The 27,857-nt window shown below is 34.7% G+C and overlaps 3 protein-coding genes and 1 long non-coding RNA gene across 8 annotated transcripts; 1 reads left to right on the top strand and 3 right to left on the bottom strand.

The window, feature by feature from the left end:
- The first annotated feature begins 2,422 nt into the window (after positions 1–2,422).
- Positions 2,423–2,748, top strand: LOC140823414 (uncharacterized). The gene is made up of 2 exons (XR_012116210.1): positions 2,423–2,596; positions 2,638–2,748. It is a non-coding gene; the product is annotated as an uncharacterized lncRNA (long non-coding RNA).
- Positions 2,591–14,106, bottom strand: LOC140823413 (lysophospholipid acyltransferase LPEAT2-like). 2 transcript variants are annotated; one of them, XM_073184747.1, is made up of 14 exons: positions 13,636–14,106; positions 9,908–10,088; positions 9,647–9,706; positions 9,337–9,500; positions 9,183–9,246; positions 8,847–8,915; positions 8,228–8,323; positions 7,441–7,485; positions 4,974–5,044; positions 3,930–3,996; positions 3,380–3,430; positions 3,144–3,254; positions 3,006–3,053; positions 2,591–2,872 (listed from the first exon to the last, which is right to left on the bottom strand). In XM_073184747.1, the coding sequence occupies exons 1-14, from the start codon at positions 14,058–14,060 to the stop codon at positions 2,705–2,707; spliced, it is 1,620 nt and encodes a 539-aa protein (XP_073040848.1). In that variant the 5' UTR covers positions 14,061–14,106; the 3' UTR covers positions 2,591–2,704. The 2 variants fall into 2 exon arrangements, with proteins under 2 accessions (XP_073040848.1, XP_073040849.1); XM_073184748.1 differs by lacking the exon at positions 7,441–7,485.
- A 2,333-nt stretch (positions 14,107–16,439) lies between these two features.
- Positions 16,440–20,121, bottom strand: LOC140824754 (protein cornichon homolog 4-like). Of its 4 annotated transcripts, none has more exons than XM_073186300.1 (5): positions 19,982–20,121; positions 18,534–18,715; positions 17,346–17,468; positions 17,182–17,253; positions 16,440–16,891 (listed from the first exon to the last, which is right to left on the bottom strand). In XM_073186300.1, the coding sequence occupies exons 1-4, from the start codon at positions 20,051–20,053 to the stop codon at positions 17,226–17,228; spliced, it is 405 nt and encodes a 134-aa protein (XP_073042401.1). In that variant the 5' UTR covers positions 20,054–20,121; the 3' UTR covers positions 16,440–16,891; positions 17,182–17,225. The 4 variants fall into 4 exon arrangements, with proteins under 4 accessions (XP_073042401.1, XP_073042404.1, XP_073042403.1 ...); XM_073186303.1 differs by having other exon boundaries at positions 16,440–16,925; positions 17,186–17,253; XM_073186302.1 differs by having other exon boundaries at positions 17,186–17,253.
- A 2,158-nt stretch (positions 20,122–22,279) lies between these two features.
- Positions 22,280–27,235, bottom strand: LOC140823411 (uncharacterized). Its single transcript, XM_073184746.1, is given in 12 exon segments — positions 22,280–22,755; positions 23,001–23,045; positions 23,324–23,459; positions 23,461–23,528; positions 23,938–24,028; positions 24,286–24,360; positions 24,668–24,807; positions 25,476–25,771; positions 25,863–25,885; positions 25,887–25,924; positions 26,711–26,816; positions 26,925–27,235. Coding segments are annotated over 12 exon segments (1,317 nt in total). The 5' UTR covers positions 27,135–27,235; the 3' UTR covers positions 22,280–22,666.
- Between the last annotated feature and the right edge of the window lie 622 nt (positions 27,236–27,857).

The following is a 27,857-nucleotide window of genomic DNA, read 5'->3' as shown; positions in this document are numbered from 1 at the left end:
ATCTGTGAGACGGGTCAACTCTATCGATATTCACAATAAAAAGTAATACTCTTAACATAAAAAGTAAGAGTAGGTCTCTTGTGAGACGGTCTCACGAAACTTTATCTGTGAGACGGGTCAACCCTACCGATATTCACAATAAAAAATAATACTCTTAGCATAAAAAGTAATACTTTTTCATAGACGACCCAAATAAGAGATCCGTATCATAAAATACGACCTGTGAGACTGTCTCACACAGCCGAATGAGAGGGTAAAATAGGAAAAGGTACGTCGGATACAAAGCCTGACTAATAATAATGAGTTGGGCCATAGGTTTATTTAAGCCAACCTTGTACAGGATAGTCCATTGCATAGGGGATTGGGTGGGTTTAGTTAAAAACCAACCAAGCAATGGATTGTGAGGGACAAACTTAAACAATCATCCCTAATCACCCAAACCAAACACTACCTAAAAGTGATATAATCACATTAATGTGAATAATTACTAATTTTTAATTAAGATATTTCGATTCAATGGTGGTTATATTGACACGTGACAGTTATTAATTGTAAAGTAGCGTAATTCGGAAAAAAAGTTAGATTCCCTTCTTTAGTAACAATAATTGCATGCTTAAATGTGGAATTATGTAAATGTGAGAATATTTCCCTCAAATGGCTTGTACTTATATTTCCAAAAGAAAAAACAGTGGAGTAGATTGCCTAATCTTGGTTTCTGATATTATTTACCAGGTGATTATTGTATGGAGAAAAATTCTCTGACACATTTTTTGTACCAGATATTAGAAGAAGAACGGGAAATTTGGGTTCAGTCCCCAGCCGCCATTTTCTTTTGTGTTCAGTCCCTAGGTACTTTTTTAGTACCACATTTCCACATGAAGTGTACCACATTTCCACATAAAGTGTACCACATTTTGTATGACATAGTACCACAATTTTGTGGGCAGGGAGTGAAGCCAAAAAAAATTTTTGATTGGGGATTTTTCAATAACTTCCCCGAAGAAGAACGTCTTAATTCAAAACAAACATATAAGACTCGTCGATATTTTTATTGTTTTCAAGTGATATGTTCGCACAAACATCTTACATCCGATTTAACATAAAATCACCCTTATTTACCATATAACAAATTAAATCTATTTAAAGTCAGTGCACTATGATAAGGAACAAGAGCTAGTGAAATTCTCGTTTGAAGTGGCTATGAGTGAGAAGGTTGCCGGCCATTCTATTAGCCAAATCCTCCGACGCTCAAATCATGATCTATTGTCGAAGAAAACAGATGACAAAAGAAGAATATATATAAATACCTAATAATGACTCGAGTTTACCTGCATGATGCCCAAGTTTTTTTTACCATTATCTATTAGATTTTATTGGACTTGTCTGTTACATGCATTTCTTTTCACTCAAGAACCTTATCGTCGGATGTTCTAGACTACAGTGAGGCCATTTCTCTAAGAACTTCCCTGAGTTAGGCTATTCCAAGTCATCCTGCTATAGGCCGCGAATGCGCCGTGTCGATCACTCTTTATATGTGAATCACTAGTCCCATTCACCAAGTTGGGTCAAGCGTGCAAAAGAAACACATGTAATAGATAGGTGGAAAAAATTGTGTGCACTACACAACAGAAAGCAATAGATTTTTCAGTTGATCTAGTTTGAGGAATGAGTTGATATTTCTTGCAAAACCAATTTGATCTATTCTACCATGTCCTCACAAATCCATAGGATATTCTTTTACAACAATATGTTTATATTTAGCATGTTAGACTAAATATCTCCGACAATTGTCATTTAATTCCATAAAATGCTGCTTACTCTACATCTTAACGCATTAAAATTTGATCTGGTAAGTAGGGGTGTTCAAACTTCGGATAAAACCGAAAATCAAAACCGAACACCGAACCGAAAACGAATTTTATAATTCGGATACAAATGTTAAAACCGAAGTTTATTTGGTTCGGTTTTGAATTATATATGTCAAAATCGAAAAAACCGAAATTTCATTAAATTGATAATTTTTTTTATATTTTTATTTATATTATATATTTTGATACGATATTTAGTAAATGAAAAACCATTTTGACAATTTTTAGTTGATTGATGTTTGTTTAATTAATTTAGATCTTATATTTAAATATTTTACTAAGAAAATATATAGAAAGTGAACATATTATATTTTACAATATATTTATATTATTAATTTAAATAATTATAGCAAAACCAAAATAACCGAACCATTTTGGTAGAAAACCAAACCGAACCGAAGAAATATGGTTCGGATTCGGATTATATATTTCTAAAACTGAAATAAAAAGCCGAAAATCGAACCAAATCGACCGATGAACACCCCCGAGTCACTTATAAATTTCAAAGTTGGATTATGAAATTTCGAAACAGAATTTGAATTGGAACTGGTAAGAATAAAAAAATTTCATAACAAATTGAGAGCACGCATTATGCTCATCCAATAACAACACAAGCCAAAATTCAATACATGTACATGTCAAATTGAAGCCAAACACACGATACCAACCACAACATTTTCAGAAGTGAAACTTGGACACACACATAAGGAACGGCACTCATGACTTAAGTTCCTAATCCAGTACAAATCAACACAAAAAATCGCTTGAGACTCCTAATCCAGCACAAATCAACACAAAAAATCGCTATCATTTGCCCGTCATCCATCCGTCACAAGTTACAACACCTCTATTAAAGTAGGATCCAATATAGACGAACCTATATGCAGCAGCAGAGGTCTGAAAAGCGCTATTAGCAACGGATGTCTCCTCAAACACGATACAAAATCGTTCTTGCTGATTTTTCCATCACTATCATCATCGAACAAACTAAAAAGCCCCTCGATCTGCGAAGATCAAAAAGTGACAATTTCTTAATACTAGTGTTGAGAATATTAGCATCAATTTTCATAATCTGACTCCCATTAAGAACAATCATGTGTCATTGACAGAGAAAGTTCAGTTAATTCACAAACTAACCTCATCAAGGTGCAAATTCGGAACACCTACTGAGATGGCAATATGTAACTGTCATGAGAAAACTCACAGATCATGATGCTAAACATAGAAGCCAAACAAATAACCAGGAACTAACAAAACTAATTGATGAAAAAATACCTTTGATTTTGAAATGTGATTCTTTCCATCAGCGACACATTCACTAAATGCTAGTTCACAAGCATGCCGAAATAGTGGCTGCTTCAAGACATGGGCAGATCCAAGCAGAAACTGACATAATAAGTGCTGTTAATAGTGAAGATTCTTGGCCGGCAGAGATCGTTATGTTAGCAGTATTTCTGCACATGCGTGCATCGCATATGCACACTAGAATGAACATGGAAGTATTAGCTTACCTGTTTGAATGTTATTTTACCAATCTTGTTTGTATCGATAAACCCAAAAATCTGTGATATTAAAGAATAGAACATAAAATTCAAGTAAATTACGAAAAACTACAATCCAAATTAGATGCCATTATGAAGACTAAAACCAAGGCCAGACAAAAAGTACAGCACCAAAAAGACAAAGTCTAGCACCCAAGTCCTTTCTCTGTTTGATACTTTAATGTAAACACCAACAGCTTGTTCGTATATACTTACCAAAATAAGTAGTAAGTGATTGCTAACCGTATAAGATTACCTCCAGACAGATTAAAGATAAAATTTGGACAAACTGACAGTGCATACAGGAAGAAAAGCAGGTTTTCACTAAACATATGAAGAAAACTAAGGAACAAGGACAAAATTACAACAGAGGTGAGTTCAATGCTAACTTTTTACAAACCTTTATTTGGTTATTTATCACCCTTATTCTCAAAAGTATCATGACGTACATTCTCTTTACCCATACGCATAAGAGACAAAAACTATACAAGCCAATGAAAAGCTAGAGTTGGCAGCTAACCTTCTCAGACAGCATGGAAGTTTTCAATCTCAAAACCTTTATGAAGTTGTGGAACTCGACATATCCGCTGCAAATAGTAAGAAACTCTATAAGAACCATTCTTCGCATTTACAACTAGATCTTCAAAATATATAAAATAACTGCAATGCAAGAACTTAACAGAGAAATCCCCATCTAACTTCTTTATCAGTGTCCTAAAAAGCGCTACCTAGGATCGCCTAGGTGTCGTGGTCGCTCATCATCCCAATTTTTAGAAGCCACCTAAAGTAATATATAACTTTTTTATTTTTAAAAAAAGATATTTTGACATATTTTTCAATCAATTTGTATCTTATAAATAAGAAGAATATGTCATTGATTTTGAGTTTGAATCCAATATAGAGGAATTGTTGAAGAAATACTGCGATAAACTAGAAATATTAGATATTTTGGTATAAAATAACCGCCTCGGCGGTAGGCGATGAGTGGTCGCCGGCCTACCGCTTTGTATAACACTATTCTTTATGTTCAACTAGCGCATGGCAACATATAACCCTTAACCCAGCAACCACAATGTGAGAATCATGAATAGCATAGGAAAAAAATTGCAGAACATGGGCAAATTGTACTAAATATACTCATTTTTCTATTCACCGATCTTTATGGTGTCTACCAATTAAACTGATACTCAATAATTTTCAATTTGTTATTGTTTAAAATAACCCCAACTTTCATTGTTAGCCTAGAAGCAAAGCTAGAAAACCTCCCACTTGTCACTTTATGCTAAATTGCACTATATGCTAAAACTGGTATCGTTTATTAACCAAGATGAAAAGGTCACCCTAATAAAAGGGAATGGAGGCGATCAAAATTATTTTAATGGCTTGATTTTGAGATGCTAATTGATCGTCTAAAAGTCATCACGGACCACTACTTGACTTCAAATAGTTATACAGTAACTTTAATTTTTTAATCCATTTTGAGCAAAATAGAACAAGTGATAAGCTGATACAACGTACTTCAAGCATATATAACACAGCGAAAACTCAAATGCTTTCAAAATACCTGGCATCTGGGTTCATTGAAAGATATATCTCCAAAAATTCAACAGCCTCCAAAACCCTTAGATGTAAAGACTGAAGACAAATGGCAATTATGAATATTATTTTCAGTAATTTTTTTTTGATAGAGAACTATTATATTAGAATAATATCTCTGAGTTACAATAAAATGAGGATAAGTAATCCTCTTTGAGCTAACTGCTTTACTAACTTAACCTAATAGAAATGAACTTGACACTAATGGTGTTGCAATACAAACTTCCAATCTCGAACCAAATCACTTATACATAGATGACTAAATTCTCTCAATCTTGTCGTCCATATTGCCATCCTGAATTTTACTTTGTCCCATACTTGCTCAGCCGCTTCATGGTGGTCTTCAAAAATTCTCCTATTCCTCTCGAGCCATAATGACCAAAATACGCAGTGAACAATCATAACCCAGAAATCATTAAGTGAAGATGGTAATGGGCAATCAAAATCATCCTGTAACAGCTCTCTAGCAAAGTTAGGAAATGCCCATTGAATTCCCATTTCCCTCTGAACTTTTATCCAAATGTTTGAAAAGCAGAATCTGGGAAGAAAGAGTTATAGAAAGATTTGACAGAGAACAACCCCGAGGAATCCCCCAACCAGACTCTACGATCCCCCAAACCCAACCGCAACGTGACTCCATCTAAGACACCTAACAAAATTGTGAACTCTTGTAACTCTTCATCAGACAGATCTCTCCTAAACCTTACATCCAAAGTATAAGAAGACACAACACCAGTGTTTGCGATTTGAATATAATGGCTGATAGGCTTATTAATTAAGATACAAATACGAAACAATGATGGAAATTTGGTTTTGAATGACTCCCCTCCCTCCCAAACATCCTCCCAAAATCTAATGATGTTTCCCTGATTTGGCAATACTCTAGTAAGTTGATGAAAAGCCCGGTAAGACCTAGAAATGAATTTCCAAGGACTTTTGAACGTTGATCTCTCCGCCAATCCCAAGTCCCACCCGTTATCCTGTAATCCGTATTTGCTTTTGATAACATTTTTCCACAACGCCTCCTTCTCTAACGAACCTCTCCACCACCATTTTCCAAGAAGAGCCTTATTTCTAAGACCGATATTCCCCAATCCCAAACCTCCCTTTTCTTTTGGTTTGCACACCTGCTTCCAACCTATCACATGACAATGTCTATCTCCTTCATCACCATCCCACAGGAAGTTCCTCATCAACCTTTCCATTTTTGCCGCCACTTGTTTCGGAACTTTGAAGAGGGACATGAAATAAGATGGCATGGCGCAAAGAACCGAATGTATCAAAATAAGGCGGCCACCTCTGGATAGAAAGGCTTTTTTCCAGCTTACTAATTTCTTAGCCATCTTTGAAGTCACGGGCTCCCAAAACTCCAACTTGTTCGGATTTCCCCCCAACGGCAGACCTAAATACTTAATGGGCCATGATCCTTGAACCCCTCCGAATGATGCAGCCATTTCCGCCACCTCTTCATCCACAAAATTCAGACCAAGCACGACACTCTTACCCATGTTTATTTTCAGCCCTGATTTCATTGAAAAAGTTTTGAGTATGTTTATTATCTTCGTCACATCATTATCCGAATCCATAAAGAACAGAGCATCGTCTGCGAACTGTAAGTGTGAAATTTCCAGCTTGTCTTTTCCAATTTGGAAACCTTTAACCTCTTTATCTTCCCTAGCCTTATCCACCATTCTTCCCAACACATCGGCCACAATATTGAATAGAAAAGGTGATAATGGGTCGCCTTGTCTAAGCCCTTTTTCCCCTCTGATTTTCCCACACGTTCTACCATTCACAAATATAGAGAAAGATACATTAGAAATACATCCTCTAATCCACCTCCTCCACCTCTCGTCAAATCCCTTGTGTAGTAGAGCATAGTCCAAGAATTGCCAATTCACATTATCATACGCTTTTTCTAAATCAACTTTTAGCACCCAACCCCTCTTTTTCTTTTTACGGTATTCATCCACCATTTCGTTCGCAATGAGACAACAGTCGAGTATCTGCCTTCCTTTGATAAAAGCACACTGGTTATCCGCAATGGTGTTAGCCACAACCTTTTTCAATCTGTGAACCAAAACCTTTGCCAAAATTTTGTACAAACTTGTAACCGTAAAACTAGCTAGGATTCATTAGAAATTGGGCTGGTAAGGAAATTTCTTGTTGAATTACGTACGTACATTACTTGTTACATTATATTAAAACGTGACTCGTACACTTACGATAAATATCGAGCAAATTAGAGATATTTAATTGTTCTAAATTAATATTTTAGAAAAGTTCGATCAGTCAATACACATAGTAAAACGGACCATATGCTAGAAGTATTTTAAGTTGCACGACAAAAAATGTCAAACCATATTGACCCAGTGGATAGCGTCAAAGCAGTTTAAGTAACTTTTCAAAGGATAAATGAATTGAATCCAACTTACCGATTGAACCCAAGCCATTTCAACCATATAAGCTGAGGGGTTTTCCTGACGAAATTTTGACATTTTATCAGCAAAGAATCCAGCATTTAGATAAGCATGTGAACATATTATGTTCCTGGAGTAATAATCTTCATTTGAAAAATATTTGAGCCAGTATAGAGCCTTCGAGAAAAGTTACGGAGTAAAATGGAAATAAGAAAGAAAAATCTCGATGAGAGAGGCATTTTCTAGTAATTTTTTTCCAACAAAAGTAGCATCTTTAAATGAATATAATATATTAGTGGCTTTTCAACTTGACTGACCACTGCAACATGCTTGATAAAGGATTTGAATTCTTATAGCTGAAATATTGTGTACAATAGCACAAATTAAGATGTAGAATTAAGAAGAAAAAAAAGAGGGTAGTGTAACATGATGGTAACAGAAGTCTTAAATGCATAATTTGCAAAAGAGTTGAGCATTGTAGTACTATGACAGATGTTCTCTACCCCATAAGGTGCACAAATTGCATGACTATCAACATAATAACAATGTAAATTAGTCTCTCATGCAAAATAAGCTATGTGAAGATATGAAGGATGATGCCCAGTATACTGCTATTTATTCCTTCAAAGTTCAAACTTATCCAAGTAATAAAAGAACAAAATTAAGAAACAAAAAGAATAAATTCAAGACAGCGACACACTGTTGATTGTTTAAAGCATGCACAAGTACTTTTATAACAAACAGCACATTCGTGAACAATAACAACTGAACGAATTCTCAGGTACAAAATCTAATCACAGACCTGCTTGAACTCAGCTGCCTTTGCAAAAAGCATGAAGTCTCCATAAGTATGTGATGTTTGTGGGACATTGAGAGCACTAGCAATGACATGACTTGTCTGCGTTGAATAACATAAACAATTTAATCAATGGAAATAACAATAACAATTCAGTAAAATAATGATGAAAAAAAAATTGCAATATACCAGACTCAATGTTCGAAAGCCAAAAACAAGAGGATCTAAAGATCAGCTTATGACTTCGAAGGGAATTTGTCCTAGGATCCCTTGTCTACTATTGTAATGTTTGCTTGTAACATTAAAATAAAAATTTCAATCACAAAACTCAATTTCTAAACATGGCTGCTAACTTGTTTCTCTACTTCATCTGATGAGAGAGTTCTAAAATTTCTACATCAAATTATTATTTCCAGTAAACCATAGCCCAAACCATAAATAAATTCCACAAACATGTATTTCAGATGTTGAAATGCCTTCACAAGAACATTAATGGCTTGATTGGAATGCATATCATACTTAGAATTGTGATGTTAACACTGAAAATTACATGAGCACAAGTTGAAAGGTATCAAAACATATGACAGAGAATCAAATCTAGGTAAACCAGTAAGACAAGACTCACTCTCTGAGCAAAACAGATTGCATTTTCCTTCCGATTTTCGTTGGGCTTCACAACAGGAAGATATTCAACCTGTGCAACATAAGATTGATATGACCATACTAAACCGCCTTAACACAAAAAAAAAGTCAAGCTTAAGAGAGCCTAAAAATGACAATGCTGGCTGAGTGCCCAAAGAATCATTTCCAAAGCAAGACAGTAATACAAATTCTGAACCTGGCTGCAGCAGGTTAAAAGGTTCTTCATTTAGGTTATAGCAGAATCAATGATACCGGTAAATTATTAAATTCCTTCTTTCTTATATCCAGACTTCAGAGACAATGAGAAATCGATGCATACCTCCATGAAATTGTGAAACTGTGTAAACATTCTGAACATCAATTTCCCAAGAGGTATATTCCCCCTGAATGAGATAACATTCATTTTGAGATTATAAGGAAATACCATAGATGTTGACAGAACACCAGTGAAAAAAATCAGAGGGCCGCAATACCATGATTGGTCAAAATGTATGTGGGGATAACGGACAATGACTGGCTGAACGGTATGACCAGGGATGAATGCACCAAGTTGAAAGGATATAAGAACTCTGCCATTGCTTGTTGTTCCCTCGGGAAATAAAAGCACTCGAGGAAATCGACCGGAAGAAGCCTTTCTCTGTATTCAGATTCTTGAATAAAATTTATAAATTTAAATTATACTCCAAACTTGGGACATGAAATAATAATGCAGACATTCAGTCATTATTTGGCATCCTACATTTGGTTCAAACATAGAATAGAGTGCACACAGAAGCCTTCTACCTTTATTTCATTTACAGCATGCTTCCGGGATGATTTTGAGAATCTATCAACATAAATAACCTACAGAAGGAATCAGGGTCTTTTGATTAAACTTTTGGCGAGATTCCTTGTTCAACAGAAATAAGGACAAATGTATCAATCAAGAGTTTAAAAATTCCTATGAATCTATGACAGAAATTACTCTGAACCACCACTCTTCGAAAAGACTCGCAGAATCACAAACTGAAAATGAAAACACATTATAGCAAGAATCTAAATTACCTGCATTGCCCTGATGATGGTTCCAACAAAAGGCATGGAATCATGCGATTCAGAGGAAACTATTGTCGGAAATAAATCAAAGAAAAAGAAAATAGGTTCGATATATGACACATGATTCGAAACAACAATAGGAGCAATCTCCCTCGATGCAGGCTTCCCTCGTCTTTTTATCCAATGGTAGCTGCAGTATGACAATCCAAAGTGATAGGAATGAGTTTTCCCACTCAAAATAGGACTCATATGTCAGAAAAGAAAAAAAAAACATCAACACCTAGAGGAAATCTAGACAAACAATTATAATCCTACAATCCAGAATTAATCATTTTTATTCTGTTTTAGGATCATCCACAGTTGATAATCATGCTAGTAAAATAAAAGCCTCTTTCATAAATGCTCAACTTTTGCTCATCTGCCAATCAAACATAAAATGATACCTGACAAAAAGATCAATCAATTAAAACACACAGCAAGCTAAATTAGCTGGAATCTTTCCGATAAACTAGATTTACTAATGTTTTGGCTGAACAAACTAATGTTCTTATCTCAACAAGTGTCATGCCAACAGCATTTAAAATATCTCAAATGTAATGCTTATATTTTCATTTGGTTTCTGTTACCGTAACTTCTTGTTTTTTAAAATATTTTATTTTTAGTACGGTATAATGGGTTCGTCGATTAAAAGAATAATTAAAGCTTAGAAAGTGGTTTTTCATCAAAAAGACTTCCCAATCATGTGTAACATGTGTGTATATATACATATATATTCAATTTCTTGTATCTACTTGTTATTGTCAACATACATCGATTCAAGTTTTCTGACTTTTAACATTATTTACAAGAAAAGAAAATATATATGATAACACTAAAAGATTATTAAATATGTATAATGGTGTCTCAGAAGTACATGAAATGATGAAATATTAGCAACTCTTGTTCTTTCTTCAATTATTCATCTCTTATTCTATTATAAACTAAAACAAAAATAGACTTACATACTGATGCATTTCTGTAGTACACGGATTAGATTGGTAGCATACAATTCCAATATCAACTTTGACAATCAATAATCGACCTAAAACACGTTCAACTTGCTCAATTATTTACATCACTAGATGTTGCTAAAAATTATCATATTTGAGTCAAATCACATTTTCCATGATGCACGACACAAGTTCACAAGATAGTTTATCTAAGGTATGAGAAAAGTCAAACAACTTCGTGCACGAGAAACTTGGATGAAAAGGAGGAGAAACACTGTGTTATTCCCATATCAATTTTCAAGAGCAGAACATTTGATTCTAGACATTGCAAATATAATATAATCTTAAACTTCTCAATACACATAAAACTTAAACCCCCACAATATCAAACTACTTTTTATAATAAGTATTAAGTAACATGATTTTTCAGAAGAACGGCTCCCACAATTTCCTGTCCGAGGCTATTGTTGATTTTAGAACAATTATTTATTAGCATTTTCATTTCAAGATTGAATTGGAGTACAACGTTTTTTTATAAGCAACGATATTTCATTAAATACTTAATAGCTTTTAATTACCATAAGCGGACTAGTAATCCACTCATGACAAAATATTAGACAAGACACTGGTGCTATAAAAAATCACAGAGCCCGATCTCTCAATAAATATGAGATTGAGACATTCTGAAAGTCTACAATAGATCCAATCCAAATTGATATCTTGATCTTGATCTTTTCCTAACACTTTTCCCTTGTATCTTAGGTTGTCAAAAATCTTCTATTTTTCTCTATCCACACAGACCAACAAATGTCATAAACCACCACTTTCCAAAAAAAATTCTCTCTTGCCAAGAAATTCGGCAACACCCAAACCAATCTTAGTTCTTCTAAAGCTCTAGCCATAACCGACTCATGAATGGACAATGAATCAACATGTCATTCCGACACAACACACACCAATTTGGACACAGAGCACACATGGATCATCTCTTTTACATCATCCGAAGTTGGCAACTTGGTTTGGTCATCATTTCCCCTTGCCACTCTCTAGTTCACCAAGGACATTATGAAACTCCACCGAGGAGTTTTGTAAGCTACAGCAGCCATGTGGATTCAATTAGCGTGGGAGTATAAACCTGTTATGCTACTTAATGACATCAAAATTATGTCTGATCCCATTTAATTTCTTCACTTCTATGCTTTGGGAGCGACATGCTTCAGTCTTCACATATTGAAGAGCTTGATTTGTTAGGAGCGGCATGTTTCAACACTCTTTACCCACTCTACAGCATGCGCTACCTGGAGGACAAAGAGGTTCCAAAGGGGTACGGAATTATATGATCATTAAAATATAAAATAGTTTACATATTTTTAACTAGTTTGATACATTAGCAGTTGCGATAGCTTTAGGGCATCTACAATGGTGGATATAATCCAAGCCATGTCATTCAAATATCCTCTCCATCTAAATATTCACCATTGCACACCATTGATTTGTGTGCACAGCAATATCCGGTTACAAATTTGTAACCGGGTATTGCAGTTTTTTTTATTTCTTCACTCACGCTGCCTTGAGACGCACGCGTGCAGAGCTTGGGTCTCGAGTCTGGACCCAAACTCTTCACAAAGTGAAGAGATTGGGTCGAGTCTCGACCTGGACCCAAGAGCTCTTCACAAAATTGTGAAGAGCTCTTGGGTCGAGCTCTTTACAACCCAAGAGCTCACACTTGGGTCGAGCTCGACCCAAGTGTGAAGAGCTCGACCCAGGTGGGTTATTTTTTTTATTTTTTTTAGTGAAAACCTCGACTCACTCTTATTATTATTTTTATTTTTTTCCACTATTCTTATCGTGGTTGAATGATCTCATAAATGATACATATAATTTGTATAGATTTCATAATTTGTATAGCTTGACTCACTCTTCTTAATAAAAATATAATACTAAATAATAGATGAAAGTAATTAAAGTGATGAAATGATTTTATTTAGATGAAAATAAAATATTAATTAAAACGACAGTGAGACCCATAAATATTTGGTCGGTGTGATATTTGATTGTGAAATATGAGATATTTGAGTAGAGAAATATTTGATTGATGATGTGGATTAAAGGGTCTACAAATATTTGAAAGAAATATCCTTCTTATTGTGGACGGCCTTAGTCACTTCATCAGTTTTGTCAGTCATTGAGAACATATAATAGATGCCTAGTACCTATAAATATGACACTTGTACTCATACACTGAATAATAATGAAAAGCAATTTCCCTGTTCATGTCCCTTCTCCTATCCGCTGAAATGCTCTCGGAACTCAGCTCCCTCCTCCGTTCTTCGCCTCATATCTTCGTCAGTTCTTATAGTAAACACTCGCTCGAAGAGTAATAAACAATACGTTCTCATAATTTTGACTTTCGAAAATTTGGATCGTATCATTCAAGGATTCACTCTCAACTGATGAATTATATTTATGCTAGATACGTTAATATGTCGGCCCCCTTATACATGTACGACGTACACAATTCGTGTACAGCGGTTGCATCCGTTTGCATTCACTGTAGTCTGTAGATTATAACTTTCTCAACAATACGAAAAGTGCTTCATTTCAAGAAGTCGAGAAGAAAGAAGCAAACAAGAAACGCAAAGATAAAATTCCATAGATACAGCAGCCACAGCCCACAAATAACAAATTCATCCAAAAAAAAAATAAACTTTTAAAAGATAGAGTAAAAAAATATGAGAAAGCGCATACCCAAATGAGAAAAGGATTGCACGGGCACACAAACGGGTGACCCACATAACCCGGCACCGCCATCTCGGAAGAGGATTCTGCTTATCCTTCCAGCCATGCAGCGCCAAAACAGTAGCCACATACCCCACCATCAAACAAAAACCAAAGAGCACAAGCCTCACGGCAGCAACAGGCAGGCAGATCACAATCTTCAGCCACTCGTACACGCCGTCCACTCCAGGAGTGCTGTTCCGAAACGGGTCGACGGTGTTGGATCCGGGCACCTCGAATTCTTCATGAGCTCCGATGAATTCAAACGGGTTTTGACACGCAGATTCGGTCCCTGCTGGGTTATCACACCCGTTTACGTCGAGGACGACGTGGGAATGATGATCGGACGGACGGGTGACGAGGAAGGGAGTGGAGAGAGAGTCGTCTGCCGCCATGATTGACGAGTATTGGTGGTGAGGTTGGCAGCTTTATGGGAATGGTGGTGGACTCGGCCACTCGGGGGTGCGGTGCAAAATATTATAATATTCAGAGAATGGGCCCAAACAGGCCCACCAAGAAAACGGAACAAAAATGGGAGGGAAATCTGAAGCCACCTCCACGTGAGATCCACGACGAATTAAATATGACAAATACTACATTTTTATGATATTATTATTATTAAAATAGTTACAAAATATGATATTAATATATGAAGTTTGAATATCAATTATTTCATATAAGATATTAGTATATGTTTTTAGTACTCAAACATGAGTAACAAATATTGATATTAATAAAGTTGTTCTAATTTTATACTCAAATTTTATATTTTATATCATATTTAAAATAGTCAGTACTCAAATATCATATATTAGTACCATAATTTCAATATTTTGTTGCATTTTTCATCCGTAAAGATAATATGTCATTAATATCAATATTTGTATTACATGTTCGGTAGTAAAAAATAATATATTAGTATCAGATCTGAAATAATTAGTACTTAAATATCATATCATAGAATGTCAGTATAGAATAACTTGGGTAAACAACCTTTGGTCAATTATAATTTTTAAACAATGACTTTAGTTTGTAAACATACGTACTATGATACAGTTGGACTCAAATTCTGCAATTCACACGTTTAAAGGCTCATTATGTGAGGAGATTTGGTTGGTTTGAGAAGTTGGATTTTTGTCCACACTTCGAGTAAGTTGAAACAAAAGATTGGTCCAACTGGTTGAAGGAGTTGGAACCAAAGCGATGATAGAGATCAGAATAATACACAACTCAAAATTACAGCAAAATGTTCTGCAAATTTAATCAACTCTAAGTCAATTTAGATAGGGGTGTCGGGTGGGTCGGGTTTTGGGTCAACACGGAATTTTTTTATTTTTTTCAACCCGAACCCAACCCGGACCCGAAGCAACCTGAGAACCCCCAACCCGAACACAAACCCGACTTAACCTGCCTAACCCGAATTTTATTTTTATTTTTTAAAAAATTAATGAAAAAAATTCGAAAAAAATAATAATATTTTAATTTAAACACATAATATCAAAATTTCCGATTTAAATTTAAAAGTTTAATTGTAGAAAATTAAAGTATATTTACTAAATCAAATAAACAATTGTTTAAAATAAAAATATACAAAATAAATATTAAATGATGAAAATTGATCATATAAATATACAATAAATTTTGTTCAAACATACAATATATAAAAATATAGGTAATATTTCAAAAAAAAAAAGTTTTCGGGTCAACCCGCGACCCAACCCGAACCTATTTTTTTCATGTTGGGTCGTGTCGGATTGACGGGTTGTATTGTATTTTGACACCTTTAAATTTAGATCGCTTGTTCTTAGTTTTTATATTCTAGCTTTAATTAGTTTCAACAAATTTGGTTTAGATTTTATCCTCGATTTCTTCGTAAATACGTTGAATCCAATTTACAATTACAAAATTAACTTTTTCATTGTGCATAAATTTTTCTTTAATTTCTTGATTTAGTTTCCTAGTTTTTGTGATTCACTGAAGGAATTATAACTAATGGTCGGAATTATAACTAATGGTCGAGTCAGGATCCACATTGTTTAATTTTTAGAACTCGGAATTCTATTTGGTACAATTTCGTGCCTGAACTCCCACATATTTTTCTATGAAAACAGTTTAGGTATGCTCAGTAGAACCATGCAACCAAGGAAGCTAGGAAACATAGAGAGTGGTGAAAGGATATTGTAAAGTCCAGTAGGTTTATGGATAATTGGAAATGGATGCACTCGGTAAAACGAAATAGATTTCATATTATATCTATTTTGTTTTACTTAATCTCAATCGATAGTTTGCACCCATAATTATATATATATATATTTATTTATATTATACATAAAAGCCCAAGATTGGATTAATAACTCGAGTTACTCAACAATGAAGCCTCTGAGAACATATGGGTTTAACCTTGGACCAAAAGTTTTCAAGATGAATATGATTATCCTCCTTTATATATCTTTATTTATTGCTTGCAATGAGAGCCATTTTTAGTGGTTTTTTGTCAATAAAATAAACCTATGTCCTACAAATATATTGTAATAAATAACAGAACCTTAAATTCTACTCATTATTACAAGACAATGCAATTTGCAAGCAAATCCCACCAATCCAAAACTTAGGACACACCACGTGCTTCCATGTGTTTCTCTTTCAACTGGCACCATGTGTTGTAAGATCAACACAAAAATAATGCATTATATGGCCAGATTTGGATATAAAAAATTACATACAAAAATATAGTTTCTTATTTCCTAAGACACCAGTTGATTCATAGGATCAGATGATCAAAAATATAAAATATAAGGATAACAAATCAATTCGTTGAACTTTAACAAAACATTGAATGAAACAAATATATCCATCAATCACACCAACCGTGCCAAAAACATTGTTATTGTTGTTATGATTTTTGCTGTTGTAGGCTAGCAAAAACTGTTGCAGTTAGAGCATATCAATGTAAAAAACACTTAAAGCGAGCCAACTAGATCAAAGACATCGTGGTTCAAGACACGAGAACAGCTTCTGTACATAAACACCCTCTAACGGATACCATCCACAGCTATTTCAGGTGATCAAATGCACATATCATAAATTTTTCGACCAGCATTACCAGAAAGTGGACAACAAGATAAAATTAATCTGCATAAGTTGTCCAACTGAAGTCCAGTAATACTTTCCAGATTGTTCTTCCGCTATCCGGTGAACCAAACACACAGAGCACATTACAGAGTTTCTGCAAGAACATTTCTTCCTAAATAATGATAGACCTTATTCTTTATTTTTAAAAACTCCGTCCCAGTGAATTTTTTGTTGAGTTAGTTCTTCCAAATTTCGGGTGGGACAAATTTGATTTCCCTTGGAACTGAGGTGTGCAATGCAATTCGCATACAGCTCATAACAGGAAAATTGATGCGTTTACTACATACTATGGAATAAGCAAACAGAGAAATTAAAATGGCAAAGGAAATTATAAAAAGTAAACATTTTATTAAAAAAATATTACAAAGAATAAACATATATCACCTACAAAAATGTAAAGCTCGTCAGGGCAATCTAACCCAGGTTGTTCATTCTTCCACAATGGTCCAAATCATCCTGAAAAGTGTAAAATGGTAGTTATCAGCAAATCAAGGAGCGGACCAGATTTTGAAAAAAAATCAACAATGCAAAACAAGATTTTATCATACCAGAATATTGATAAAGCAAGAAGGATGACCAGATATATGAGCTTGTACAATCTTATCTTCTTCGCCCAATGAAGTTGGTTGAAGATCTCAGTTACATCTACCAAGTGCTGCCGCTGAGAATATCTGGTCATTAACCAAGAAATGATGGGAATTATGATTTAAAAAACAAAAGAAGACTTTACAACCTAGAATTCAAATCCATTACAAATAAGACACATTGAAGTCTCTTTGCCAAACACATGACAAGCAATCAGCTAATGGCTTCCGTAATCTCACTTGACATTGGGATAGGAATGGGTATTTTTTATAAGGTGATCATTCTCACATCTGAGTAAATGAATGCTTCATTTGAAAATTAAATCAAATAGTTCTCATAACTTTTTCAAAGCCTTTTGTATCTTCCAGCACAAGACTGTTCAACCGATCAGAGTGCCAGTTAGATACATATTACAATGTGTCATCCGGACCCATAACATAATTTAAAGTACTAATCAATGCATCCCTACTGATCTTTCTATAACCAGCATTTTCAATGTTGAAGTAGCTGTTTATTGGATAGTTTCTCAGGTAGATCATTGATCACTATGCTTTTCAAGTCACACTGTCATGGTACCATTGTTCGCTAACAGGGACCAGAGATCTATTTGTGAATATAAACAAGATTGAAGGATACACGCTGTAGACATCGATTCTTTCATTTTCTCAAATCATTCTTTGTTTATTTTTTTCACAGAGGGGTTAATGATTAATGATTCTTTCCTCTTCGTCAAACTCACGAAATTAAATTTCATGCTCAAATTGCAGTACATAGCTTTAACACTCGGTAATTCTCATACTCACGAAGTCACGATTCTGGATTACTCATTGAAATCTAATATTTTAGGGATAAATCTTTAAAATCGTTTTCATTAATCAACACTAGTCAAATTTATGTGAAGCATTCATTGTGTTCTGACAAAAGAAAATATCATACTGATAAAGTGAAAATTACATCTTTTTATGGCCGATAGTTATCTACAAACGGAAGCATGCTGTCAGTCAAAACAAAATTCTACAATGCAACATATTCGAGTGACAATGTCGGGGTGGATTGCATTTCTAATAAAAGGTTTTCCAATAGAAAACAACTGTTATCAGATTTTTCTAATGAACGATTCTTGTAGGCAATATACTAAAAAGAAAACTTACAATTTTATATTGTAATATAAATATGGAAGACACATCAAGAACATAACCCAATGTCCGGCGGTAAGATGGACAAAGGATAGAACTCCTTCAGCAATGAACTCAGGCCATACAACCCAATTTATTCTTGATGCTGAGTCATATGGGTTGATGTAATCAAACTCTAAATCGGTCAAGCACATTAGCTGCAATTAGAAAAATAATTCAGTTTCAGATTTAGTGTAGCATAGAAGAAGAGAGGGAGGCATTCTGAGAATGCAGAAGAAAGAAAGACCAATAAGGGAAGCTATAAGAACAACTTCTGTATTTAGCTCCACAAAACAAACGAGACATCCAAATAATATGTTGAAAACACATGGCATAAACAACCCCTCGACATGCGTGTACTTGATTAAATTCATTAAAATTTGCATCATATTCTGGTTATTTTCTAAACCAATGAGTATTGTGGTTAGTCAGCATCTTACAGAATACATCTTACAATAAACACCTTCTTGCATCTCTTCGCGCCCATACTAGATGTTAGATACACATCGCTTGGATTAGGTTATTGGAAATTGTATATATGAACTTGAACCATTTCCCCCTTTGAACTAGCTTTGGAGGTCAAATTAGTCCAAAATCCATGATCTTTAACATGGTATCAAAACCCATGCACACCGTTATGAGCAAGACTGCCCTTATGGGCCTCCCACTAATGTCTCGTAAACTTCACGTTTCAGTTTATCATTCTTGGACATGAAGGGGTGTTAGATGTCTCACATCAACTCAGTTAAGTTCTTAAGGGTTCCATATATAGACTTAGACAATCATCTTCTTGAGCTAGTTTTTTTGGTAGGCTAAGCCGCTAAGACTCAACTTCATGATCTTTAACACTAGTGCCAACCACCGAGCTGCCACAATATGATAATCATATTGCCTACCCACTATCTGTAAATTCTGTACTCTGAATCTAAACCTCGTGATCTTCTTTTTCATTTTACCCTTTTCACTCCTCGACCATTCATAAACATGTCCATTCTTCTCGAGTGATCAGCACAATCAATATTTCTGACCTCTCTTCTTACAGCACAAGTTTTCAAAATCATAAACATAACTCAATCATCCACATACACTAGAAAGAAGATGTAAATCAGTTTCAACTGTAAACTTGAGTTTTCTTGCTCATATATGGAGATCTTGCATCTCAATTTCACAACGTACCAAAAAAAGTTACAAGATTCAAAGTCTATTCCCATCAACAGAAAATCACTCCACAAACACATATATTTCGTTCAACCCATTATGTACAAGCACTAACTAAGAAAACCCATCAATTTTTTATTAAAAAAATAACAAATAAACGAAATATAAATTCATCGGAAAGGAAATCAGACGGAGTAATTATCATATGAAAACAGACATATTGCTGGAATTAGAGACACATAGTAGGTATATATTATGAAAAATACCTGGTAAAGAATAAGGGCTAGAATGATTATGAGTAAGAAAAAGGCAAATAACCATGCAAACAGATGCATCATTGCCTTCGCTCCAACTCCTCTCGCTACTTTTTCGTTTGTGCTTTCTCATGTTTTCGTCTGTGTTCGACACAACCTATATTATTCTTTGATGGGTAACGATGTCGTCAAACGTTTTAATACCCAACTAACACGACTTTAAGCCGGACTCTAGTATGTATATTTCTTTAATCTTTAAATAATAAATAAGCGATTTATCTTATTCGTTTACTTTTCTTAAGCAGTGATACAACCTCTAATTTTTTTGAAATAAAATCGAATATTAAAAATAAATATCGTCGAAATAATTTATGATAGTAAAAATATTCTTGTGGATGAGAATATAAACCCTCGCCAACTTTTCATTCGATATGATTTTGTAATTTTGATTTGTATTGATTTTATATGTATACTCTGAAGTTTCCTCTACTCTCATATTTGAATTATTATTATTATTATTTGTGGTTTTCTTCGGTAAAAGTAACTGATGCAGTCGAAAATGTAGAGTCGAAAGTTTTTTAAAAGGGGAAGATGCTAATAGGTTGGATCTCAGTTAAACACATGCATGCAACCGGCTCGATGAGGTGAGGTCTCTTAACTATATTAATTAATTTATTTGAAATATAATTTTTTATTTTCGCAAACTATGTCCTTTGGCCTATCACAGAAGGTTGTATTCATTCTCTGTGAATAGACTACAAATAATTCTTCCATCTGCAATAATCAGAATTTTGATATCTTTGCTGTATTTCCTTTTCGTTCATTTCCTACTTGAAAGTGTCTGCATATTTCTGTTCGCAATTATCAAAAGTTTGTAGTGCTGCATTCACTCGATTCGAAGTCGTTGTATCTTAGAAACGATTGTCGTCAACATAAAATACTGTTATATGGACAATTTCGTCTTGCGGATAAATATATCATCCTTGTCTCGATAGTGAAACCACTTATTGTGATAGTGAAACCATGTTTTCATTTAAGCCTGAAAAATGTGATAAAAAAATCAGCACCCACTTCTTGTTCTTTTCTTTCTGTCCATTCATCTTGCTTCTGCTGGAAAAAGTATTACAAAATTGTATACATGTCTAATTTTTTATACGATTTGGCAAGTGCACATTCAGGTTTGAAAGAAGGCATAAACTTGACCTATTCGTTTTGGTGACCGAAAAATTATAGGGTCTGTAACCTTGACAAGCTCTGAGAATGGTGAGAACTTGATTGAATGTTTCTTGTGAGGCAAATAGACAATGAACATTGGCACATTGTTCAAGCTATGATAAAATTTCTTTCTCCGAAGCATGATCATGCCACTCATCTTCTTGTTTTACATCTTACAATTTCTTTTATAAAAAGTATGAGAGTTTTAGTTTACTCTAATCTTCAATCAACCCATCTGTGGAAAAAAATCGCAATAAGCACTAATGCATCGCTTCATACTTCTCGTCCTTTACTGTAATTGATCAATCTTGTTTTCCCCTAATGTGGTGAATTTTCAGGTAAAGGCTCCTAGCTGCTAGGGACCTTAAAGGCACGGCATGCGTTGTGATTTGGTTGATGTGCAATGTGCTTATGAGTGATAAGAAGGCAATCCAATGTCAGCGCAAATCCGTTTAGATCCTGAAAGTGTGACTTTTATGGTATCACTGAGAGCAGATATGCGCCTACTAAACGGAGAGGTTTTCGGTATGTGCCTGCTGCTTTCTTGACTTGGTTTTGTGATCCAATAAATTTGCAGGGAGTAGTTCACAGAACTATTTAAGATGTCTGCCTGTGCTAGTTGTGTCCATCTCACAGTAGGTGTATTTAAGATGAAAGTAAAAAGAGATGCGTGCCCTGCATGATCAGAATCTATATCATGTAACTTACATTATGTTACTTAGAAGCTTTTGGGGAAAAAAGAAGCTAAAAGCACTATGCCAACTCTTTCAGCTCTCTAATAGTAAGATATTTGTTTTCAAAAAAAATGTAAGAAATTTAATTTTGTTAAATTTATCATTTCTAACGAAATACAAACGATATATGGACTTTCATCATGGACGTTTAATTACTCCTCATCTCTTGGATGATTTAAATCGGCGTTACGAGCGTCGAGCGCTAGCAAAGTCTAAGTGTGCAGTATTGAAGAGTTTTGTGGTGATATTTCATGATCGCGACAGGAAAAAAAAGGAGGGAGAAGCTGATGGGAATGAAATTCTGTCTTTCATGTATCATCTACGTAGAATACTATTTCCTGATATATAAATGTATAAGATTATATAAATGTAATTTATGAGATTTATAATTTGCTTTTAGACACGAGCATTTCTAAGAGAAATTCAATGTTTTAAAATTGCTGTCACAACGCAACATTTTTGGATACAGTCTGTGCAAACATGAGCTACGTTGAGACACCGAAAAGTCATAAGCTCGCCATCTTTTCGAGTGTAAACAAAAGTATTGAGTCAAACTAGTAGCTCAAAATTTTCTAGAAGTCTGGATCTGCTCTCGAACACTTCGGCCTTCTTCTTAAGGCGATGGCGGAAGAATTAAAGCCTGTGATCTTCCGTTAAACAAACTTTTGACACGAGTATGTATAAATATGCTTGCCTTCTGCTTACGTTTCCATGATATTAGCAGGAACAGTCCACCGGCACGTTTCTCTCAAGAGGGAGGAGAAGGTGGGGCTGCCCACAACTTCACTTTCTTGTCAATGCCGGCCGTAGCTAGAACCAGCTGCTGCTTATTATTTTCTACAAATATAGCACAAGAAAAACAAGGGTAAATCTATTTATATATGTATAAATTGCAAGTGCCAAAAAAAAAATTAAAGCTTCCTTCGTGTGTCGGAACCATAAAGATTCTAAATAACACTCATTGTGGTTTCTCCCAAAAACCCAGAGGCTTTCGTCTAAAGATTCAATGAAATACCAGCTTTTATTTTTGAGAAAATGTGAACGATAGTAACAACAAAAAAGAACATCCATCAAGTACCAACCTGTTGGAATAGATGTGGGTGCCCACGACATGTCTGAAATATCACCTGCGTTAAAACATGATTGAATCAAATATTTGATGGGGAAAAAACAATATCAAGGCTTTTTTGTGCATGATTATACTTTGGAAGTCGACTGATACGCATCAGATAAAAACTTCCATTGTGCATAATTCAAGGTTGAAGAGTGTGTGTGAAATAGAACTCGGAAAAGATAAAATGGTACTGCTATTTCAAGAAGTTACAAATAGGAAAACCTAGGATACAACTATGCAATGCATAATAAAACGAAAAATAAAAGTTTGAACCATAGAAAAAAGGTTTACCATCGTGGGCTTTTTCAGCTGTGTCTAAAATCTGCCCAGTCTCAGCACATAGCCAATGCAACGTTGAACCATGAGTTGCTGCCAATATTTTTCCGTCAGGAGAAAGACTGAGGCGATCATAGTGCAAAGTCGCGCCTATTTACATCATGAAGAGGAATTGGAAACACCTTTAGAGTTTTTGGATCCTCATCTAGATGGTACCGAACTTCATGTAACAGCCATTAGTCAGCAGACATATTATTTTCCAAATTATCATTAAAAGTAAAGATGTAGTAACTTAAGGTCAACAATAAATGGTCAAAGAACTTAAGGTCACAATATATGGTCAAAGAACAAGTAGTCTAGGCTTCAAAACACTCATTGTAAAATACACAATTTTTTGTGGCAATTTAATTTTACAATTGGCATGGGTTCAGCTAGCTATCACTCTTTTTTATGGTGAAACAAACACATCCATAAATCTCAACGAATAAAAGGCAAAAATACAGACCTAGAAAAGTATAGAATATTCTTAATCTTAATTTTAATCTTAAATACCTAAATGCTACAGTTTGTATTGTGGTTTATTAGCAAAAATTTATCAAACCATACGTAGACTGAAAAACTAATCCTACCATTGATATTCCATAATCTTATTGAGCCATCCTTGGACGCTGTTAGGATTTTCTCCGACTTTGGATCGAAGCAAAGCCAAGTAACTGCACTCTGGAAAATACCCCGAAAAAGTTAAAACCATCAGAACCAAGTAAACTTGGTCAATAAAGATTATTACGGAAACCAGCATACCAACTGAACTGAAACAAAAATGCATTTAACATAAAAATATATATAAATTGAGAATGAATGCATGCATTTAGTCCAGCTGAAAAGACACTTTTGATAAACTACGAGCCAACAAATAAAAACAATAAGCACAAAAGCATTAAGCATAACATATAGTACACATGAAGATGGTATACAACCTTGTGCCCTTTGAGCTGCATAACATTCAGAACCTCTTTGACTGAACCATCTTTTGAATACACGATTTCCCAAACCTGTAAGATAAAGCTAATACAGGTAAAAGAAAGTTTTGACACACAAAAATTCAGATGTCGTACCATTAAGTGACACTTTCAATGATAATAAAAGAAATAGTTGCACTATAAAATAAGGTGATGTACGCAATTCTTTTCTACGGGATGGGAAAAAAAGTAAAGCGCGGTGAAAACATGAATACAAACATTTTCCGGAGAAGTTTTATGATAAACTTGAATGGCTATGAAGCGGACTTATATATATAAACAAAAATCACTGCTCACAGCACTAGTCATGAAGTTCACACGACTGAACAATTAACATTACCTTCACATCTGCAGTAAAAGCAGCTGCCGCGATGAACCGCCCATTTGGAGATATAGTGGCCATCGTATTTTTTAGCTGATTTGTATCAACAGTTCCCAATAGCTTCCCGGTTTTTCCATGCCAGAGTTTTATGTCAGTGCCTGAAGGGGAAAAAAGGTTGATTAAAAACACACAGAAATATCATTTTGAGAGCAGTAATTTCTTATTTAACATAAGAGTGGAAGTATATCTAGAAAAACAGTTCCGTGATCCTGCACTAGCCAACCACAAATGCAAAAGTTGTCCAATAGGAAAATATATATGGTAATATGTTACGACCCCAAAATGATTTAGCAGAGAAATGACTAAGTTGCCGAGCAAATAAGAACGAAAGCAACATAATAGAAATTTAATATATATGATATGCTATAATTTTACCAGAGTTGCCTCTGTACAAGGAATTGTACTTATGTGTGGAGTTAAATTATTTATTTAAGGGTATTTTAGGACACCAAAACCACCCATTCTAAAAAATATCATTACATATTTTCCTATTGGCCAGGCCAATTAGTGCTTTACATAGACAAGAGCAAAGGAAAAAAGAGGAACTAAAAATGCTGACGTCGCACTTGTTGGAAATCAATAATGCATTCTATCTATGTCTCCCCAGGTCAATAACAATATTATGAAGCAACATAGATATACTGCACAGGAAAAAATAACCAAGTTATTAACAACATTGGATGAGTGCTGTGGTAGTGAGAGTTTCTAGGAGTTACAATAAAAATCGTGCAGCAATTTAATTGAAAACACATACATAAAAAGATACCTTCAGAACACGATGCAATAAGTGCACTTCCATCAGCGCTTCCATGCGTCGCTTTAGTTCCAATTAGAGTGATAATGGCCCTATTTTCATGAACTTTATGGAGTTCCCATTTGACTTCTGGGAGAGGGAGTTTTGTCAGTTGCCTCTGCGCATCAGTTGTTTTTGCCTTTTCTTCTCCATACATGTACAAAGATGATCCAGAAAGTGCTTGGGAAGCCACTACCACAGAGGATGCGTCACCAGAAAATGCAACTGCAGTTGGATGACCTCCAGCAGGTAAGTGTAATCTCAGAAACCTAAAATTATATAATATAAATAATAAGACCATACTAAATTATGAGGCTTGTGCTAAGGAACAGTTCATGAGAATGGTAGCAGGATTCATACTTGAAACTTTTGCTTGAAGCATCAGTCCAACCTGAACACTCTGACAACACCATCTCCACAAGCTGGCAAGCAATTTATAAGGTACTATTCAATAACTTGACGACTTCGACCAGACCAAGATTCTAAGTCAGAAATGACAGAACTCTAGACGATTTAAAAGACCGAAAAACAATAGTCCCCAATTCCAAACAACTCCGATGGAAACTTTCCTATGATAAAAAAACACTTAGCGACAATAGCACGGTGAAGTGAGAGATACTCGGAATCAACCATGCAGATTGAGAACAGTGCTCCTGGGATATTAATCACATCACCGGAGGTTTTTTCTTTTTTGAATTGATGCTTGAACAACAGCCCAAACAAGTGGATGTCATACAAAGGTCAAAGCACACAAGCATAAACTCGTAAAATACATTCAAATTTTTTTAAAAAAAAAACCGACAGATTGACAAAATCTCCATCAGATACACAAAAAGATCAGGGAGTTCTGAAACAATTTAATGTAAATTAGTTGACTTTCCTAGAATAGGTCATGAATGCTTTGTGTGATATACCACCTTCAGATATATGAACCTTGTTCAACCATCAGAGACCAAGGAAAAAGGAAAAAACTCCACTGCCGATCATTTATCTACTTAGCTGAAACCATAGAAGCCTCCTTCTTACTAACAAAGAATAACCCAGAAAAATTGCAACCCACGGAGGAAATCAAACAACATTGCACAAATAACCAAACCATAAAAAAGTATAATTTTTTAACAAAAGGGCACGGGCAGTAAACATATTTCCACGACTACACAGTAACAAGGAGCAGTAAAAAGTAAAATCAAGGATAAATAGCCATTCACCAGTCGCTAAACTCCGTGCATCAGGTGAAAAGCACAGCCCCGTGACTGCATCACCATGCCCTTTCAATGTATTCAAATCCAGCGGATGATGCTTCTTATTTGCATCCTGTAGTTCCCATTTCACAATAACAGAAACAACTAACTATTTACACAGATCAAATTGCACAAAATCACAAGACTTAACCAGAATAAAGGGCAAAAAAACTGTGTTTACCTTATCTGCGGCATGAGAATGCGCACGGGATTTCTGATGCAACTTCTTGGGCACCGTTGGCTTCGTCTTCAAATCCGGGTTGAACGTTTCGGGTCTCACGATTGACTGAATTTCGGATTTTCTCTTCCGAAAATAATTACCAAAGATTAAAAATGCGATCAGAGTTCCGATTACCACCGAGAATCCTACAATTGGAAGAAGTGCATCCATCGTCGCTCGACCACAGTACACTTCGTTGACAATGAATTAATATATCAGGGATTTAGACTGCTCACGGCCACTACAGTACTGTATAGCTTAAAGACGCATTTCTAAGCAATGCGACAATGCTTATTTCAAGAGGAGAAGTATCTGAATTTTATTTTATTTTTAAAAATATCTAATTTCTATTTTCTAGACACTTATAATGGCTGTTTTTTTTCCTATCAATTTTTTGGCAAAAACTTGTGTGACACGGTCTCACGGATAATATTTGTAAGACGGATCTCTTATTTGGATCATCCATGAAAAAGTATCACTTTTTATGCTAAGAGTATTACTTTTTATTGTGAATATGAGTAGGGTTGATCCGTCTCACAAATTAAGATCCATGAGACGGTCTCACATGAGACTCATTCCAATTTTTTTACTCAAATTTGTCCAATATATTTTCCCCTTATTAATATTAATTTTTTAAAAAAAACACAATAAATCACAATTCAAATGTTAACTCTGAATAAAAAAATTTATTTTAACCATTACAAATGAATTGAATCGAGCTGAGCTTTTCGTGTTAATTTAAAAAAATATTTGATTTATATTAAAAATTATCAAATTCAAACATATTTGAAAATTTGGAAACTTTTTTAAAGTCAAATTCAAGCACAAAATACATTATTTGGAATTTTGCATACTATTCACAATATTTACAGTCATTTTTGACTCGTTTATCAC

The sequence above is a fragment of the Primulina eburnea genome, chromosome 2 (assembly GCF_022965805.1).
Source record: "Primulina eburnea isolate SZY01 chromosome 2, ASM2296580v1, whole genome shotgun sequence".
In the NCBI taxonomy this organism is placed as follows: Eukaryota; Viridiplantae; Streptophyta; class Magnoliopsida; order Lamiales; family Gesneriaceae; genus Primulina; species Primulina eburnea.
The sequence above is the reverse complement of the archived record's forward strand: the minus strand, read 5'-3'. Positions and strand labels throughout refer to the sequence as shown.